The sequence below is a fragment of the Lentinula edodes genome (genome assembly GCF_021015755.1).
Source record: "Lentinula edodes strain Le(Bin) 0899 ss11 chromosome Unknown C8R40scaffold_4, whole genome shotgun sequence".
Taxonomy (NCBI): Eukaryota; Fungi; Basidiomycota; class Agaricomycetes; order Agaricales; family Omphalotaceae; genus Lentinula; species Lentinula edodes.
Genome location: NW_025764310.1, coordinates 396,231 through 414,626, shown reverse-complemented (window position 1 = coordinate 414,626; position 18,396 = coordinate 396,231). Strand labels below are relative to the sequence as shown.

The following is an 18,396-nucleotide window of genomic DNA, read 5'->3' as shown; positions in this document are numbered from 1 at the left end:
CTGGGGGGATCAAGAGAGGATGCTCGCCCAGGCTCGCCTGTAATTCACATGTAGCATGAAGTCTCTGTCTTTCTCTATCACATCTCCTCGGACCTCAACCCAAGTTCCTTGTTGGATTGGCCGGAGGGCGTCTAAGTAGAAAGGCTCAGGGCAAGAACGATGTCTACATACAGGCGCTTGACGAAATCGTGCTCTATTGGAATGTGTTCCTACCTGTTCTTAGTTCTCTAGAAGGTCGTTCATAATCCTTCAAACCTCAAGTCCGATGAACTTCTTCTCTGCCAACACCGTCATTCTTCTGTTTCCTGTTTAGCATACACCGGAGGCATGATATGCATGATGAGGTGGATACTACCTTAATGTCCAACGATGCATTCAAGTTGTCTAAACTTTTAGAGGAAACTGATTAACTAAAGAATTTATGCAGCCTCCATTATTTTCATTACAAACATAGTCAAAGCTGTGTATATCGAGCCTCTAGAGCGTACATACATATAAAACAACGATACAAAATATTATTTGATAGCGAAATAAGTTGGCACAATTTTCTCCTGTCTCTCGTCCAGAAAACGAACAAATTTAAGGGTGAATTTGTCCCCCCGAATGCCTCTACAGCCATATGGAGGCCGAATAGACGGGACAGGTACCAGGCGCACTTCTTTTGTCCTATCAATCCAATCAATCCAGAGTCCTGAGTAGTTGTAGTGTATATGTCTTGCATACCTCGGATGATATAGGTGTATTTCGGATACGATCGGAACCTGAATGAAAAACACCAGAATAACCTTGAACCCAACCAAGTCGGAATAAACACTGTAGATCCTGGGTGGGGTGCCTGCTATCTGCCAAGTCTTCTGTCGCGTCCAGTCTAGACGAGTCTCTCTTCGAGATCCTGATATACCGGAGGAGCCGCAAGACGCTGTGCAACCGAGAGTACTTGTCATTTTTTACTTACCACCACAGTTCGTGCGATGCAGTGTGAACCTGCAGGCTCTCCCTCCGACTCTATCTGGTCCACAGGGTAGACTGCCATCGAAGTTATCACACGCGAGCCCGGTCTGCACATGGCAAGACCTGGCACCGGCACCGGTACAATGGGCATCATTATCCCGAACAGGCACGAAAACGGACTCGAAACTATTTGAAGGTGATCCAAAGTTAACCTTAGCCTGATTGCAGTGCGCCATGTAACAAAATGCAACAGTTCGACCCTCCTTCGGTCTAACTTGAGGGGTGAGGTGAGGAAGATCAAGGAGAGCTTGAGGTGTATTGTTTGCAATAAGGGAATAGTAGGAATCAACAATACAATCTTACCGGTTTCTGTGTTTGACTTTGGATCTGTTTCCTGAGGAATTTCCTTTTTCTTTGACACGTAGACCTAGAACTTGCTGTCCCGGTCCTGTGTCGATCAAGCTGTGAACCATCGAAGTGAAGACGAACATGGACTCTAGTACCTTAATTAGAACGGGTAGATATACCCACATCTGCATGAACCGAACTTGAACTCAGGAAGAGCCCCCGTTGTCAAATAGTATTGATTCTAGGCCAACGATATGATCCATGCCAGACGCAGAGAGACGCAGACGGAAACTCCCATTGCAGTGATCCTGTTTTTAGGGAGTACTCTATACGGGAATGGCACAAACAGAGAGCAACGTTCTTGTCCTAGAATTTTTTCGGGAACAAATATCACGATAACATTTTCAATATTCTCCGTCATTTTCTACGTTAAAAGATAATCACTCACTTTAAACATGTCGCCCTTTTTTCCCCTAGAGTTGGCGATTTTTTACTCATGTTTGTACAATTATATATATGAGTCACTCAGCTTTTTGTGGGGCTCTTGGATAGCTTTCGTTTTTGGGACCCATCGCCCCTTCATTGTTTTCCACCCTGTTCGATAAATCTTTCTATCCCTCAGCTCTCCCTCCCTCTGTCCCAAACCAAATGCTATATTCATCAGTCAAAACGTTATCGGTCTCTTTATTCATGAAAAAGAATTACTCACCTTTTTGAACTCTTTGAGGGTCTTTAGAATGTTCATTTGCCGTACATTTTTTTTCTAAGTTTTTATTTTTAGTGGTGTTTGTTATGATATTGAAGCTATCAGATGTACTCAGCTTGTTTTGTGACGTTTTATTGCTTTAGCTTTAGGGACCATCGCCCTTCAGCTCATCCAGTTGGCACCTGGATCCGATGTGGTGTGTTCAACAACTGGGATTGGGGGAGGGGGTGAAGGGCCATTCATTGACAAAGCACTTCATTGGAAAGTACACCCCCAATACAATCCGAAGTGCAATGTCTAGCCCAACACCGGCACAGCTACCAAATGCCTGCAGATTATGCGGGCAGGTATGTCATTTCCTCGTAGTGGGATAGCTTCCTGCCTTTCGCTGTGGCTACAGGACATAGTTTCACTTCGGTTATCAAAACAACAATAATGTTTGTACTTAGTGTTCATAGATTCTGCGACATCGAAACAAAATGTCTCCAACATGAAACACTTCACCGGCACCATTCATAATAATAGTAGCTAGTAGGACTGAGTAGCTAGTACAACTCGTACGCGTAGATATTGAGTAGGGTATAGTACATACTACCAAACGATGATATGAAAAATTTATCTACTCCCTCTTGATTGAAGACACCTTCGCTGGCTTCCTGCCCCGAATCTAAGTGGTCTAGAATTAGACACATTGCAATATAGCAGTGAAATACAAGTTCACTTCACCTTTGTCAATGCCTTTCTGAATGGCTTAAGGCCTGATTTAACACCATACAAGTCCGAGTCCTGAAGATAAAAAAATTGAAGGCTTTAGTCGATGCATCACAGACATCAGCAACTCACGTTCGTGGATATCTTGACACGTTTGTTGCATTGAGCAGTGGGTGAAGGCGGATCCTCGAATGCGGCTCGCTGTTAGGGATTGTTATAATCAGGTAAATGATTGATTAGTAGTCACAGATATGTAAAGCCCACCTTAGTATTCTTCATTGCATGAAGAGTCGTCGGCGTCGGCTCATCGACAGCAAACGATCGATAGCTGGGAACTTTAGAAAATCTAGCGCTGTATCGCTCGGAGGCCATGAGCAAGCAAGCTCAAGTTTCAGAAGCGCATGAATAAGCCTCACCTCACGCTTCCTAGGCGTTTCGTCTTTGCCTTCAGGATCGGAAGTGGGCGGTTCGAATCTTTCCATGGTAATTGACGGAGTTGACACCGTATCCACAGACTCTTTGACCTCATAAGACCGGTATGGGGCGACTGTTTTCTTCTCGTGACGCCTGGCCGCCTATGAAAGCGGAATCAGTCTTCATGAAATTAAAGGATGAACCAGGAAAGACACTAACCGACCCCGGGGTGCCAACCGCAACGTCGTCGAGATCAGCAGGTGCCCTAACATGAGTGTATCTCGTATCAGAAGACAAAAAGAGTATACTAAGCGTAAGCTGCTCACCATCGACTATATAGACCGTGCCACTCTTCAAAATAGCGAACAAGCAAAGGTCGAATTTTCTGATCACTGTACTCAGGAGCACCTTGTCCGACTCGAACATAGAATATTTGAACTATGTTTTTGAGTACCTTGGGAGTTAGAGTGCTACCAGTAGCCATACGAGATAGCATAATTGGTATACCCTTGGCGACGAAAACTTTGCTTGCGGTCTGCGAGAAACATATTTCAGTGAGCAAATCTTATTCACTACTAAGTGAAATTCGTGAACTCACCGCAACGAAACGATCCTTAGCATTCAACTCAAGGCACTCAAACAAGTAATTGCCTACTTCTCGTTTTATAATCAGTTTTCCAGCCTTTTCGTATTGCTTCATTTGCGACGGTATTAAGTCGAGTACATCGGGTGGCATTGGCATAGACGGCGGAGGAAACTTGGTTATAGTAAATTTCAAACTTTCCGAAAACTCTTGGTCGAGCCCTAGTTGGTCGGGAATCATCTTTAGATCGTATCGAGGCATAGTGAACTTAGCAGGGCCACAAAGAGTCAGTCAGTAAAGGCGATTTGGTACATAAGCGCAAAAAAGTGCATACATGCGCGAGGATTGATAAGGTGTGTTATGGAAGTGAGCGAGATGTGAAAACGAGAGTCGTGATTATCGTGAAGTCTTCAAGACACTAATTAGCAACGGAGAAGAGAGATAAGTCGTTAAATACGCACGGATAGAGTGTTGAATAGTAGTGGTGGAGAAGAGAAAGGAAGAATGGGTCGTAAATTTGCTTCGCGCCAGCTTTTATACTGTACCAACGTGGGCATGTTGAATGACGTCTTCCGAATTCGATGCTCGATTTTGTCCCGATCCGGTTTGTGGTCAAAGCTGTTCTTCGCAATTTGGTTATTTCAGACTGTATGCCGACATCTGGCGTTTTCTTCACCGCCTGTTGAGTTGGGTCAAGGATGTAGTCAAGAGTTTATTCTAGAGGCGCAACAATTGGTTTGACTGTGATCAGTCGAAGGATGTGCATGACATGGCACCGTAGAACTTCAAAATATATCGGCTTCACGAACCAGCGGTTAGATGGGCGAGAGGCCCGATACAAACCATGAACTAGAGTTTATGAGCAAAAAATTTGTGTAAAAGGTGATTAATTGGTTAGAAAAAATTCTACAAATGTTCATACAACAGCGTACCCCCGGCATCACCCCCTCTAGCACCCATCTGCCAATAGAAGCCACTTAGATTATTATAACTATCCCGATAACGCCACAGCGCGTTTAAATTATGGAGATACTTCTCTCCTTTAAGAGCCGCCAATATGACATTGAGATACTCCAAGTTCGATGTGGAGCTCAAGCCACGGAATTTGGTTTCCACGTCTTTCCATTTTTCGATCGAAGGGAAGGTGGCAGAAGCCAAAAGGATTCCCGTTTTGTCTCCTAGAAGGTTTACTATTACCATTCCTTGCCATTTTCCGGACGGTTGTCGCACTGCTCTGAACTCGTCTGAGCCAATCTTGAGAGACCATATTTCGTCACTTCTGACAGGTTCTTGAATATCAGTAATCTCCAACTCCTTCCCATCGACACGACGCATACGTATCAGCCTAATTTCGTATGTCTGAGCTGGAGAATGGATGTTAGACGAATAACACAACGTCTTAGAGATGTCAGACTCACGGCCAATGGATTTATTTGACTGTTCTGGGACGTCGGTGACAGGCGCAGCAACGGCTATAAGCAGTAGGCTCGATAACGAGAGGAATAAGGCGAAGAATAAGCGTAAGGGAAGCATGGCAGATCTTGATACGGTTGGAAACTTCGAGTGAGGTGTAAACATGAGGTATAGACAGATATTCACGGGACGTACAATTGCGCAGGTCAAAGATTGCTTTTTTATTGTGTGAAATGTACAGGACGAGGACGACGCTGGATATAGAAACGTCAGATATGTGTTGTAGATAGGTAGTGAACGGAGAAATTCCGATAGGAATTGTTTGCGGGCTGAAGACACATACTGATGTTCTTTTTCTTTTGGATTGTTTGGTGGGCGCGTGCGATGGCGAGGATGACAACTGTTTTGAAGTATAAAGGTCAGAGAAAAGGAAACGAGGGAAAGGGACAAAGGAGAGAAAAATAGGTCACTTGCCGAACCAGCGTTGAGTGGGAGTGAGTCCTGTCAAATGTAACGGAGCGAATTGTTTTTTGGCTCTTTTTTATATGTCAAAGAAAAGTGATCGACGTCGCCCGAAAATTTTCCAAACGGACCATGCTGTTAATGAATTTCATGCAGTGCCGGATTTCGAAAGTTTGTACCGCTATTCATTTCCAGTGGGTGCTGCTTATGCGCAGAGGGTTAAACGCTGTTAAACGCACCGGGTATATATTGAAGTACAAGTGATGGGCTACAGCCATGACTAAGATTAGAAGGATTGGATTGTGCTTGGGTCAAAAAAGAGGTCATGAGCTCGAGCGAGACTCGGAGTGATGCAGGGTGATGCGCATGTCTTCGGAGTAATAAAACATGGCTATGCAAAGCTATGCGACAAACTCAGCGAATGGACGGAGGGATTTCATTTGTCAACGCTCCTAATTTCTTACAGGAGTGCACCTCTTGCATAGCTTGAAGCAACGAAAGTTGAACGTTGAATGAGCGAACGGTTGTTTGAAAGTTCAAGTTGCCGGATTACATAAACGCTTTAGGGCGGCCTTGTTCGGCAACAAATATCACGGACTGTCTCGCCCTGTTTGCTTTCAACCGGCGTACTCACTGGTGATTATACGTCTCTGGGGCGTATCCACCGTACAGAAGGCATTATTTCTTGGATGTAGTATCATCGCCCGCGAACTCGAATTCCTAACGGCCCAGAAGGTCGGTTAGCTCAATTGACTTCGCGCTGGCCACCTTTCTCAGGTTCCGATACCAGTGTTTCTAAAACTTTTCCGCGTGATTATGCCAGGCGTATCCAGATAGACAACATCTCTGCTCTTTCAAAGTCTCCCCCTCCCCAAGATATCGACCCTCTGATACTCTATACTGGACCATGTCCAATCCTGAGTGGAAAATCGCAGGCAAAGGGCACTGTATGTATATACGAGTTACTATCATTGGAACTTGATCAGGTGAGTCCATGAGTGCCCAACGTGCCCAACGTTCAACGTCAACGGTTACTAGTATGCCTGCTAAATTCTTTTCTTTCAGCTTGGGCGTCACCGAGCGGGAAACTTCGAAGAATCCTGAGTCATGAAGAACGCGTCCATTTCATTTCGTGAGTTTCGCGTCTGCAATTTCGAACCTGGATTCTCATTAATACTCGAATCATAACTTCATACAATCAATATTGTTGGATATCATGCTTAGTTTGCAAGCATACAACGATCTACGGACAGATTCTCTGGGTTACCCCACCTTGATGTATTGCAAGGAAAGAAAGATATTAGAATGACTTCACAGACCAACTTTGAAACTCACCAGAACGGGAATGCGATACTGTTGCCACCGGCTCCAAACACTGCGAAACTGAGGATGAATAGAATAATCTGACTCCCCCCGTCGAGCGCCGCCGACAAGAGATAGTTGTACTTAGAGAGTGGAGTCAGCAATAATACGAAAAAGAAATGCCGCATGTACCTTGACGAACCACCGTGGTCGACGGGTTCTAATCCACCACTGAGAAGCAAATCCAATGATGACACAAGACCACCATTGGCCATTGACAGAGAAAGGCAACCTAAACCCGGCCCCGGTGGACTCATCAGCTTCAAGGTTATTCAAAGTCACTCTTCAGTGCTCACCATCCCATATACAGCAAAATAATGGGGAAGTTGAGATACTTCATGGTACGGTTGATCCAGCTACCCTGTTTTGTGTACTTGTATACAATCCAGAAAGGGAAGGGAATAAAAATTCCAATGAACCTATGAAGCATGCTGATGTCAAGAACTGTGTTGATTAGCTATTGTGACAGAAAACATACATTGCAAAGGGAATAATCCAATAACCTGACGGTTTACCAAATGTGAAGAGTTCCTTGCCTAGCGCGCCCATCGCTACAGAGGCAGAGTTGGTCGATTGTATGATCCAACCGCTCCACTAAGGATAGTTTAAAATCGATAGAACACGGATTACAATATATGGAATGCGTGAGACTGACTATACGAGTGCCCGTAGGATCTTTAAGCACCTCTCGATTGGCATTGACAATTGTTATCATCACTGTTGACTGTTTTCAAGGAAGTAGCAGATGAAAGGTATGATTAAAACTAACTTGTATAGTTGCAGATGGATCCAATGATGGAACCCAGCATCTGGGCCGCAAATGTTACTCTTGGAGGAATCTTGGTGTACTGCCCGAGTTTAAGGTCTACATGTAATCAAGTAAACGAGGTCAGTATTTCACCACAGCTTTCCGTTCCTAAATTTACCTTGAAGTAGATACAATGTTTGAAATGCGGTGGCATTTCCGTACAGATTGGCATACATAACAGGAATAGGTTGTCCAGGAGGAAGGCAGCAATGATTTGCACGGCATACTGGATAGATATGTTGAAACCAGTGGTCGCGGCGACTGGAATCTGGAATCGATAAAAGTAACACAAGGTTCTGTGAAGGACACTTACTGAAGCCCAGGATGACCGACATGATGAATGCGAAGACTTTTATGGTACGTTGGTCATCATCAACAATGAAATATAATGAGCGGCTCACCAGTAAAGAAGATTATGCTCCATGCAGGGATAAGGACAGTGGGAGCTGCATAGCTGGTACCGATGCATACGGCAAGAGAGGCGAGAAGTAGAGCACCATAGGCCCATTGCGGAACCTCAGCTATTAAATTTGTGAATGAAAATACTTGCTGGAAGAGAGTTAAACTAACCGTATTTCAGCATCTCTGCGCGAGGATTAGGTTAATTAAGTTCATATTTTCTGCGGTGGTGGTGAAAATTCACCTTGATAGTGAGGGTCGTCCACATCTGCAGGACCACTCTTTAAAATCTGCATTTTGCCGAATGCTGAATAACACAAAGCTTATTAGGATTGACACATGACGAAAGAATACAAATTTACCTTTGCTAAGCTTGGGCCAGTGCCACAGAAGCATCGTCGTTACAGCAGCACCGAGGGACAAGTTGTAGCTAAGCTGCGCGATTGCATATGTGGTGGTGTATCGTGGCAGTCCAACAGTTTCTAGGGCAGTTTCATTGAGGCGATAATCCGAAGTGATGACTGCGTCTTGGTCATATGTACTACCATTAGTCCCGAACAGTGATGTAGACATCCAGATGAGATCGCGCCCATTGAACACATTGGAGTAGTAGCACGAAGTAAGGATGATATAGCTTAGAGCCATCCCAACTAGTGAAAAGTTTTGTTCAGGGAGTGAAACAATCTTATGTTTGGGATATACACACTGAAAGAGTTGACCTCTGTGAAGACCGGTCAGCAAATGTGAAAGGTATCAGAGTCACTTTTCTCAAACGCACGGGTCTGCAAGGGCCAAACGAGGGGAAATCCTTGGGTGATGAGAGTCCATGAAAGACTGAAAGAGAAGAGTCCAATCCCCTCGTTACTGGAACCAGCGCCAAATAGATTCCGTACAAAAGCATGCCGGCCATTATCAGCGAGGCAAATGATAGAGATAGCAGTGAGCACTGGAGATATACAGATCAGGACACATACGTGCAGTAAGTGGTTAGTTCGCACGAGGAAATGGGTATTGGGGTATCTATTAATTTGTAAGTATGAGAGGCCACACAACAATAAGTCTGGCCTAACCCATTCCCAAAAGAATATCGCTGCAAACTAAAAATCTTTTAGCTTGTGACATTCAACAATAACAGTACGAAGTAACTCACCGCCATCCAGAAAAACTTTCGTCGCTTGGCATTCAACGCTCCACTAAAATGCAAACTTTGAAGCAGGTTCACGACGGATATGTACGAAGGGTAGAAGGTACTAGAAAACATGGAGTGAGGCATATAAACGCTAGAATACACTATGAACTGACATACTAGGTTGGGTAGACCAGAAGTGTTCTCACTAGAGCACATAGGTAAGCCAAGGTTTGACATGACATGACATGTATGTTCAAAGATGACTAACATATTCCAGCGAACCCGTAACCAAGCATCTGGGTGGCAAAAATTTGGAAAATCGCAACAGCAGTATTAAGACGAATGTCATAAAAGAGGTCTAAGGATGCCCATGAGATCAAACGTGTCTTTTTGTGAATCTGAAGTGTCCTTTACTCATCGCAGCAATGACTTCCATCGCAAGGGAAACGTTAGCAGCTGTGGAAGCCATAATCACAATCGCAGTATGTTCTCTGTTAATTCAATCAATCAATGGAAGTAACCAAACTCATGAGCGTATCTACTTGATATTGAATGGACCCGGATTGAGAATGCGCCAATAGCCATGAGAAGGGATAGCTGTAGGTCCATCAGTAGGACCTAAAATATAGGAACAATGAAGCTATAGTAGACATACAGGCCATTGCAGTTCCAAGAACATACGCTATGATGAGACAAAAAAGCTGGGATACGGTTGCGTTCTGGGGCTTGAAAGTGTAAATAGTTCCCAGCACTGAAGAGAAAGCGCTCAATCCAATTCCGAGGAATACAGATCGCACAGTGACAGCTGAAGCAGTGGGGTCGTCTTGCAGAGAAATTACCTGCAGACCACGGCTATGAGGATTGAACAAATTTCAAACATAGGAGAAAACACACCTTGAGTGCGACTTCCTCTGCATCTTGTATGACTTCATCCAAAGCAGCTTCCGACTCTCCATCTGCAACTTGTGCGTCGTCCTTATCGGAGGGCGGATAACTCTTCTCGGTAGAGCCGAATTCTGTGCGAGGTGGTTTCTCCAATGTTGGCAAGGGGACCAGTTCAGCTTCGATTGTCATTGTCTGCAATGGCCGGGTCAGGGAACTTGGAAGGTGTCATGGAATATCTCTCCTTATCAGCTCCTGTACACCTCTGGAGCTTTCCTGAATCCTCTAAGGAATATCCCACCCATATATCTGGCAGCAGCAACTTTCCTGAATCTGAATCGGGTCTGAATCTGAGAAAATACTTTGGCATGGATGATACGAATATATTTGACCATAAAGATGAAAGAAAGAAGCGAACCGGGAGCGAAGGAGCACCGAACGAGTTACAGCGTAACTCACAATGGTATCCACGTGCCAAATCGCATCTTGAGTATTCCCTTCCATCCTACGTAGCTCTGAATTCTAACTGAGGTATTCAACTGAAAGACAAAAGAGGTTACTCTTTATCTTTAGTATCTCATCTTCCCATGTTACCCATTCTTATGCTTCTCACCCATATGTTCATTTCTTATCTACAAATTTCAATACCAGAGCTTTCGGAAAACAATCCTCAAAATGCCAGCTTCCCTCGGGCTCAATGATAAGCTTAACAGGCAGGTTCAACTCACTGCCAACCTCTACCATCCCTATGTTACAAATCTGGGTCAATCTTATCCCTCTTTGTGTCTCTGGCATAGCTTGGGCTCATGATGCCGGACTACAACAAAATACTCTTCAATTTGACCTCACTTTCGACACCGATCCTCAGATAGGCCTCTCTGAAGAACCGTGGACCTCCAAATACGGTGCTCAGAACGATTTGGGCTACAGCGGACCTTTGAGTTTCTCGCACTTCAATTACAAGAAATGCCTGGAAGACGCCAGCGTTCCCTTCGACATTGGTATCATTGGATTTCCCTTCGATACTACAACAAGTTTCCGCCCTGGTAAATCTTCCTCGGCTTATCTATCGATGTACGGTCAATATCGTAACTTTAGGGGCACGTTTTGGACCATACGCGATACGTTCGGGATCGCGAAGACAGTCTCTTGGTGCAGGAAGAGGTTACACGCTGGCCTGGGGAAGTAGCCCTTCAGATTATGGCTCTAGCCTCTTGGACTGTGGCGACGTGCGTATCAAACTTTCATTTCTTTGTATTTTACTCAAAACGTCCAGGTGCCGATTTCCGCTTATGATAATGCAAAAGCAATCGATCAAATGGAAGCTGCCTATTCGACATTGCTCTCCCGGCCCGTGTTTGGAGGTACCTCCGAGGTTTACAAAGAGAAAACTCGAGCCTTCTCCCTCGATGGCAAGGAACATCCCAGAATTGTCACTCTGGGGGGTGATCATACCATCGTGAGTTCCGAGCTGTTTACGAGGCAATCACTCAAAGGCTGCAGGTTCTTCCTATTCTCAGAGCGTTGCACAAGGTGTATGGACCCGTATCTGTATGTTCCCTAGGCCAAATCTTTCGTCGCTTAAATCCATGATCGTTGGTAGGTCATTCACTTTGACGCCCACCTGGATACTTGGCCTCCAAGGGGAACCACTGTCCAGGAGGGTATCACTCATGGATCGTTCTTTGCCGTCGCCGCTGAAGAAGGTTTATTGACAAACACTAGCATACATGCCGGAATCCGATGCAAGATGTTTGTGAGTCTTGAGACGCCTTAATCTAATTTGTAATGTGAATTGTTGGACAGGGCATGGAAGATATAGAACACGATGATACCGTTGGATTCCAGGTGATTAGTACAGAAGATATCGATGACTATGGAATCAAGAAGGTTATTGAGAAAATTCGACAACGGATTGGGGATAAACCAGTGTATTTAAGGTGCGACAAATCTGTCCGGGTATCACTCCAGGATCTGATCATGTTTCTAACAGTTTGGATATTGACGTAGTAGGTGAGGTTTCATTCTCATCGAAAGTTCAAAGATTTCAACGTTAAGCGTAATAAACGTTTCGTAGATCCCGGTCAAGCCCCAGCAAGTAAGCTATCAAGAGTCGCATAACTGGGATCAGTGCTAATCAGTGTCACTATGCAGCTGGTACCCCTGAAGTAGGAGGTTGGACAACCCGTGAAGTCAAGCGTATACTTCGGGGACTTAGTGGGTTGAACTTTGTGCAAGTATCTACTTTATCTTGAACCAATTCTCTCCGTAGGTTAATTTCACTCTCCTTACAGAGGCGTAGACATTGTGGAGGTTGCTCCAGCTTACGATAACGCGGATATCACTGGTATTGCCGCTGCCGACATTGTACATGACTTTCTGTCTATGATGTTGGTAGACGGGCCTCCGCAACCCCATGTTGGCCCCTTCAGCAAGACCGATTTGTTACTTTGAGTCCCATTGACTGAAAACTACTAGAAGGTAGACACGACGAGCACAGAGTCGCATCGATTTGGCCACATGTAAAGTGTTACCAGGTACACTCTAAACTTCTATATATAATGGAGTTACTTCTCGAATCTCAATCCTTACCGTACATCGTTCTTTTGCCACCTACCGATGAATTCTTGAGCATAGATTCTTCCGGCGAATTCACTCTTCCATTCTATGAATTGCCTTCAATCGGGCATTGTTTTACCCCAATGTATTGCGAGTATCCACCCTCCTGTTGAATCAATCCCCCTCGTCGAGCTATTTTTACACAAGGCTGCTCTTGTTGTTTCGGTCATGGCTCGAGATGACCTCTCTGACTCTCAATGTCTGTGGCTCATTGTTGAATACCTACCAGTGATTTCCTTGACACACTATTCTGAGTACACGTATAGTGTTAGTGTTTATGATGTTCTACCTGTCGGATCTTGAGATCACTGGCACCTCCCATTCCTTCAATTTTCTCCAAGCCCACTGATGACGCCAGATGTTCAACATGTAACTCTTCTGGCGTCATTAGTATAGGCTTCAGACAACATATAAAATTCAAGGAGCGTTGCTTTCTTTCCGGTCTTCAATTTGGTCTCTCCGTCAGGGATTGATTCGTTAGCTGCAGGGGATACTGCTTATTCCTTGTAAGATATGTCTATCGTCAAAACACTGGACAAAAATCGTTTAAAACAAAGAACAAGACAGACTTTATCAACGCACAAGGGAAGCAATAGTTAAATAATAATTGAATGTACAGCTCTACATATTTATCGTTAATTGTCATTGTCAAAGTTGTCCGGAGGTGAATGCATCATCCAACATCGTCAAAAGTCGCAAAATCACATGTATCTGCTCAATCGCTTCAGATATATTTAGTCTGCTCCATCCACCATCCACCATTGATGCCCAAAGGTAGTCGGGCTGGGGGATGATGCTGAAGAATAACCGTATGATTAGAAAAAGTTGACTTTAGAAGGTACCGACGTACCCAACAGTCGGAATGTTCGAATATCCGAGGATGCTACTTCCACCTGCACCATACCTGTACAATCAGACACGTATACAGTGAGATATTAGGTGGATCGATGAGAAAAAGAGAACTTAAAACGTACCATGTCGATTTCGTGCCATCTACCACTTGCGGCGAAACCATCGCCATCCTCAAAGAGTCCGAGGTGCCATTGAACGCGTCGATATACAATTCATGTAAGAAATCACTAGCGGACGAGTCATTCGCCATAGTCCACATTGGTTCTAGCCGCCCTGTGGGCTGATAGACAGGAACTCCGGTGCTGAAATCGTCTTTCCATTCGATGGCACCAAAATGTTCACAGACTACAGCGGCTTTGGCGTTGGCGAGGAGGTCTGGCCTTGAGGCCATCCAGTTAGATTCGTTGAGGTGGCCGCCGGACATATGGCCTGTAGTAATCACGAAGCTAGGAATGGTTAGGAAGATGAGTGCATGTGAGTGGGAACGGAGATAGTGCCGGGAACGCTTACTCGATATTGATACTGGGCCTTTTTCGGACAAGTACTTCGGCCATAGTGAGCAGAAGGATTGGACCTGAAGACCTTCCATGAGTTCATCGGGGTTGAAACGTTATGTTATGTTCTTGAAATATCAGTTACCATTCTCTTCAATAATCGAGGGACCATCACCTCCAGAAGGTCACTTCATCAGTTTCTGTATGTATGCAAGGCTCTTGATGAAAGACTCACTGTGGGTGTAAACAATAATTGTATCATTCGTACCGGCAGTTCCGCTCAGGTGTGAAATCACAGTGTGCGAAGAAACCTCATAGCTTGGTGCATTGAGCACAACAGTTGCATTGTCCACCTCCCCACTCGCTACCAAGCCTCGAATGAGCTCACCAGTCGAATTCCCAACGTACAAACTAGGAACGTCATAATGGATAGAACCATTTCCTGGTGCGCCGTCGTTGGGGAGGAATTGTAGAGCAGCGTCGTCGTCGGAGGTGTTTACCCAGGAAGCGATGACAGCGGAAACACCGAGTGTCTTCAGAGAGGTAAAGTCAAGTGTTTTGGCAGACTGCCAGTGAGGGTTCGTAAGGTTACCGATCTATTGATCAAACGGCATTACTATAAATTGCCTACTATGAACGGATGTTCTAGAAGAAAGCCGCACCTCAGGTATTTCGGTAACGGCGTCGATATCTCGAGAGGTTCTGACGAGAGGCAAATTAATACGACCTCTTGCAGAATGATTGCCTAACGTACCCCAGAAGTTTATACCCCGGAAGGGAGTAATTGTGTGTTGGGCTGGGATTGTCAAAGAATAGGACGGAACCATTCGCAGGAAGATTTTGGAGGTTCAAACTCGAGTTGACAGCCTTTTCAGTAACGTCTGAAACCGAGAAAGTACCTGCGTCGTGGATAGGTGCCGTTACACCGGCGACACCACTGTCTCCGCTGTACGGCCAGTATCCTGTCGTTGGTAGTCCAACGACGGTTCCGTTCTTGAGGGCCAAGCTCAAAGACCACCACTGAGGGTCCCATCTGAGAAAGAATCAGCAATGAGTTAGTAAAGCAAAGGCGAGTTCGAATTTGACCTATCGATGGTATAATTGAGGATTTGGACATCGAGTCCGGCGAATTGCATGGATTGCGAGACCAGGCTTGTGAGCGTGTTCTGATTATCATTCCCAGCTAACACATTGTTAACGAACTGTCCAGAACAAAAGCGAGGAAGAGACTCACTCCATCGTGGGCCTCTCAAGTTGGTTTGCCAGAGCCGGTCATGAAAACGTTGCTGGTCAGCCTGCGTTAAAGTGGGAGCAGTCGCAGCGGCTACTGAGAGCGCACTGGATAGCAAGCAAACGAGGGAAATCATCAGCAAAAAGCTCATATTCGGGTAAGCTCTGAGTCTGCCTTTTATAGCTTTCGAGATACCGTCATAACTCAGCAGACATACCTCGGAACGAGCGAATGAAACAAGGCTATTGTGCAAGGAGATAACTACCGCCCCACTGTATGCCAAGTGATAGGTACAAGGTACCCTTAAGTATAAGCCTTGAGACGAGTCATGGAGGGAACATTAGCAATTCAATCAGCTGACGGTGTAAGTGAAAAGGATTACTTCTACTTCGTGCTGTAACATATTGAACTCAGTACGAAGCCTGCAGCTATAATTGTCGAGAGAAAACCTTATGGAAAAGGTACGTTCCAGCTTTGGACGAATTCATTGAAGAAGAGCAAGGAATAACTCCATCCGAGAAAGATTCCGTCGGAAGGCAATTATCAGTAATGACATAATGCTCTCTGCCGAAGCCGGCAGGTCGCGAATCCTATTTTGGACCTTCTGCAGAACTTCGAGCTTCCTTCATTCCTACACTTCAGGCAGAAAGCTCCTCTCTCTGGGATGATTTATAGATCACGAAAATTCAGCGCCTCTCAGCGCACGTTTCCGCCTCGTTATGCCCTCAGTAACCCCGCTACAAAGGCTTCTTCGATGCCTTTATTGACTCACTGTAACCTTCTATTATCCTTTGTTCTTTGTAGATCACTATAAAATCTCGCCCACACACACACACAAATTTCGACTCCCTTTTCTTCTTAAACCACCACCATGGGCCAGCGTCACCAAGCTTATATTGTTGCTCGCGTCGTTCCTCATGGAAGCACTGACGGAAAGGCTTATTATCGTTCTCTTGGAGGTTGGCATCACCAATGGTAATTTGTTGCGAATCAACGCATCTTCCTTTGTTCTAATCTGCTTCTGTATTCAGGTGCTATGGATCACTACCTCTTCTAGCTGCTGATCGTTTCTTTGCGCTGATCAAAAACCCTGTGAACGCTGCCATCATACGTGAGGAACTCGAAACTGCGCAAGGCAAATACGGACGGCGTGGCCAGAAACCCGACACCCATTTTCCATGTCATTATGCTCTCTTCCTCGTCGCTTGTGCGTTCAATATCGATCTCGAGAAGAACTACATCCAGGATGGTCCTCTTGAAAGTTACTTGCTTCCCGCAACGATGGGATGTTGGGATGGAGGTTCGTGGGTTCATATATATATATATTGGAATCAAGCACTGATCCCTAGACTTAATTGTAGACAACAACGACGGTCTAACTATACTTGATATCACCAACCCGCTCAAACCATCTTACGCATTTGTCATGGGTAGCGAGACCGATGCTGATCTCGGTGATGAACCTTGCATCGCGGAGGATTATCTTCGTGCCTACTATCCCGATCTTGGATCTAATGAAGGAACTGAAAGGAAAAAAGCAGGTGACAAGGCTAAGCTCGAACTCGCTGCCAAATTCGACTCGATTCCCTTCTTGACTGAAGATATGCTCGCGGAAGTTTGGCCTGAAGAATTCGGCGCTTCTAAGAGCTCAAAACGCAGACGCCCTGCTGAGCGTAAATCCGTTCCCAAGACCATTCAAGAAACTCCTGTTGTGTCGGTTGATAGTTCCTCTATCCCAGCTCTCGCTGATCTCGTCGTTGAACCCGCAGTGGCACGTAGTTTGGAGCTTGGGAATACAGATGAGATCGAGCTCTTGATCCCGAGTAAAGCGCCTCAGATAATGAACGTTTTGCGCGCGCATAATCCGTTCCCAGATACAGGCCTTCCTCTGCTCAAAGTCGTACTGAAGCAAGTATTCAAGAACGATACTGAAACACTTGATCTGAGTGGTTTTTCTCTGTCACCCAACCAACTCGCATCTGTTGCTTCCGAAATGAACGACGCTCGAATCATCATTTTGTCTCATTCTTCGGTGGTCACAGTCGAACACGTTCGCGCTTTGTTAGCTGTCAAACCCGAGATTGACCGGTTAGAACTCCTGGACACTGGTGTCACTAATGATGCATTTTCCTCTCTACTCAAGACCGATCCCGATATCTTCAAATGTGTCAGCGATGTAGTCCACCACCATCTTGTTTCTAGCCGCCACACGAACCCCGGGTCGTTCCACGTTATCGCGTCGCAAGCTGGTTCATACGTACGGTACGGTGGCAGAGGCTCTGGCGGAAACATTCAATCCATTCCGATCTGGACTCCAGCCAAGATCATCCAGAACCTCATCGATATCTTAAAGATGTTAGTCACCGATGACCTAGCAAGCATGGAACCCACTCAGAGTATTTTGATTCCAGCCGCACTGAGTGCTGGATTAAGGAAACCGGGTACTTCCTGGAATGACCGTCCCGTACCGATGGTCGCGCGCGATAGGGGACGAGTCCACCATGGTGGATGGATGTTCTTATTCAACCGAGCTAACACCCCTCGCGGTAGCGCCCCAGGAGGCAAATACGCCTTTGTGAGATTGTTGACTGATCAAGATTGTCAGGCGGTGGATGTATTCGATCTAAATGGCTTCTTGGAAGAGATGAAGAAGGAGGGAAGGGCACCATTACCCTCAACGGAAGCGGTGAAAGAGTTTGAGGATATTATGGCTAACAGAGGGAAAAATCAGGAGAACAATAAGAAAACCGAGGGATCGGGTACGGAGGGTGCGCCTCAGACCATGGAACACATCATGCGTTTCCTCATGGCTGGGATGAATATGGGCGGGGGATCTACAGACGCGCCAAAATCGGGAGTGTCATTGTTCGACGCTGACTCGGCGACGAAATTTGTGCTTAAGTCTATCGCCCCCAATGCTGAGGGTAACAGTCAAGGTATGGAAGGCATGAGAGGACCTAGGATAGTCCTTGCTGGTAATTGAAGCCTTGCTACGAATATGCTCTAAATTGTGATTTTATTGAAATTCTCCA

The 18,396-nt window shown here is 45.4% G+C and overlaps 8 protein-coding genes across 8 annotated transcripts; 2 read left to right on the top strand and 6 right to left on the bottom strand.

The window, feature by feature from the left end:
• Nucleotides 1-396: 396 nt before the first annotated feature.
• Nucleotides 397-1,199, bottom strand: C8R40DRAFT_1085856 (uncharacterized protein). The gene is made up of 3 exons (XM_046227328.1): nucleotides 1,178-1,199; nucleotides 724-1,115; nucleotides 397-666 (listed from the first exon to the last, which is right to left on the bottom strand). The coding sequence occupies exons 2-3, from the start codon at nucleotides 942-944 to the stop codon at nucleotides 516-518; spliced, it is 372 nt and encodes a 123-aa protein (XP_046090370.1). The 5' UTR covers nucleotides 945-1,115; nucleotides 1,178-1,199; the 3' UTR covers nucleotides 397-515.
• A 1,141-nt stretch (nucleotides 1,200-2,340) lies between these two features.
• C8R40DRAFT_1066379 (uncharacterized protein) lies at nucleotides 2,341-3,974 on the bottom strand (the record flags this gene model as incomplete). The annotated part of the gene is made up of 9 exons (XM_046225772.1): nucleotides 2,341-2,399; nucleotides 2,598-2,661; nucleotides 2,732-2,791; nucleotides 2,849-2,917; nucleotides 2,981-3,076; nucleotides 3,133-3,291; nucleotides 3,350-3,395; nucleotides 3,457-3,665; nucleotides 3,729-3,974. The coding sequence occupies 9 exons, from the start codon at nucleotides 3,972-3,974 to the stop codon at nucleotides 2,341-2,343; spliced, it is 1,008 nt and encodes a 335-aa protein (XP_046090369.1).
• Nucleotides 3,975-4,619: 645 nt separating this feature from the next.
• Nucleotides 4,620-5,246, bottom strand: C8R40DRAFT_1066378 (uncharacterized protein; the record flags this gene model as incomplete). The annotated part of the gene is made up of 2 exons (XM_046225771.1): nucleotides 4,620-5,077; nucleotides 5,132-5,246. 2 exons carry the CDS (start codon nucleotides 5,244-5,246, stop codon nucleotides 4,620-4,622), a joined length of 573 nt encoding a protein of 190 aa, XP_046090368.1.
• Nucleotides 5,247-6,696: 1,450 nt separating this feature from the next.
• On the bottom strand, nucleotides 6,697-10,675 carry C8R40DRAFT_587983 (OPT oligopeptide transporter). The gene is made up of 26 exons (XM_046235546.1): nucleotides 10,628-10,675; nucleotides 10,181-10,501; nucleotides 9,942-10,125; nucleotides 9,829-9,883; nucleotides 9,701-9,777; nucleotides 9,555-9,644; nucleotides 9,464-9,491; nucleotides 9,308-9,407; nucleotides 9,228-9,254; nucleotides 9,156-9,177; nucleotides 8,936-9,103; nucleotides 8,864-8,878; nucleotides 8,703-8,807; nucleotides 8,520-8,639; nucleotides 8,402-8,464; nucleotides 8,329-8,343; nucleotides 8,160-8,279; nucleotides 8,072-8,107; nucleotides 7,933-8,019; nucleotides 7,720-7,815; nucleotides 7,606-7,667; nucleotides 7,429-7,544; nucleotides 7,247-7,369; nucleotides 7,083-7,182; nucleotides 6,924-7,033; nucleotides 6,697-6,860 (listed from the first exon to the last, which is right to left on the bottom strand). The coding sequence occupies exons 2-26, from the start codon at nucleotides 10,358-10,360 to the stop codon at nucleotides 6,809-6,811; spliced, it is 2,151 nt and encodes a 716-aa protein (XP_046090367.1). The 5' UTR covers nucleotides 10,361-10,501; nucleotides 10,628-10,675; the 3' UTR covers nucleotides 6,697-6,808.
• Nucleotides 10,676-10,916: 241 nt separating this feature from the next.
• On the top strand, nucleotides 10,917-12,622 carry C8R40DRAFT_1166515 (Arginase/deacetylase; the record flags this gene model as incomplete). Its single annotated transcript, XM_046230862.1, has 10 exons — nucleotides 10,917-11,214; nucleotides 11,267-11,397; nucleotides 11,445-11,627; nucleotides 11,672-11,719; nucleotides 11,772-11,924; nucleotides 11,975-12,108; nucleotides 12,162-12,181; nucleotides 12,246-12,266; nucleotides 12,323-12,389; nucleotides 12,463-12,622. 10 exons carry the CDS (start codon nucleotides 10,917-10,919, stop codon nucleotides 12,620-12,622), a joined length of 1,215 nt encoding a protein of 404 aa, XP_046090366.1.
• A 633-nt stretch (nucleotides 12,623-13,255) lies between these two features.
• Nucleotides 13,256-14,172, bottom strand: C8R40DRAFT_1085816 (uncharacterized protein). Its single transcript, XM_046227327.1, has 3 exons — nucleotides 13,762-14,172; nucleotides 13,638-13,691; nucleotides 13,256-13,583 (listed from the first exon to the last, which is right to left on the bottom strand). The coding sequence occupies exons 1-3, from the start codon at nucleotides 14,061-14,063 to the stop codon at nucleotides 13,436-13,438; spliced, it is 504 nt and encodes a 167-aa protein (XP_046090365.1). The 5' UTR covers nucleotides 14,064-14,172; the 3' UTR covers nucleotides 13,256-13,435.
• Nucleotides 14,173-14,850: 678 nt separating this feature from the next.
• Nucleotides 14,851-15,500, bottom strand: C8R40DRAFT_1036466 (uncharacterized protein; the record flags this gene model as incomplete). The annotated part of the gene is made up of 3 exons (XM_046223586.1): nucleotides 14,851-15,166; nucleotides 15,220-15,316; nucleotides 15,368-15,500. The coding sequence occupies 3 exons, from the start codon at nucleotides 15,498-15,500 to the stop codon at nucleotides 14,851-14,853; spliced, it is 546 nt and encodes a 181-aa protein (XP_046090364.1).
• A 735-nt stretch (nucleotides 15,501-16,235) lies between these two features.
• C8R40DRAFT_1035984 (uncharacterized protein) lies at nucleotides 16,236-18,347 on the top strand (the record flags this gene model as incomplete). The annotated part of the gene is made up of 3 exons (XM_046223548.1): nucleotides 16,236-16,339; nucleotides 16,396-16,664; nucleotides 16,726-18,347. 3 exons carry the CDS (start codon nucleotides 16,236-16,238, stop codon nucleotides 18,345-18,347), a joined length of 1,995 nt encoding a protein of 664 aa, XP_046090363.1.
• Nucleotides 18,348-18,396: the final 49 nt, after the last annotated feature.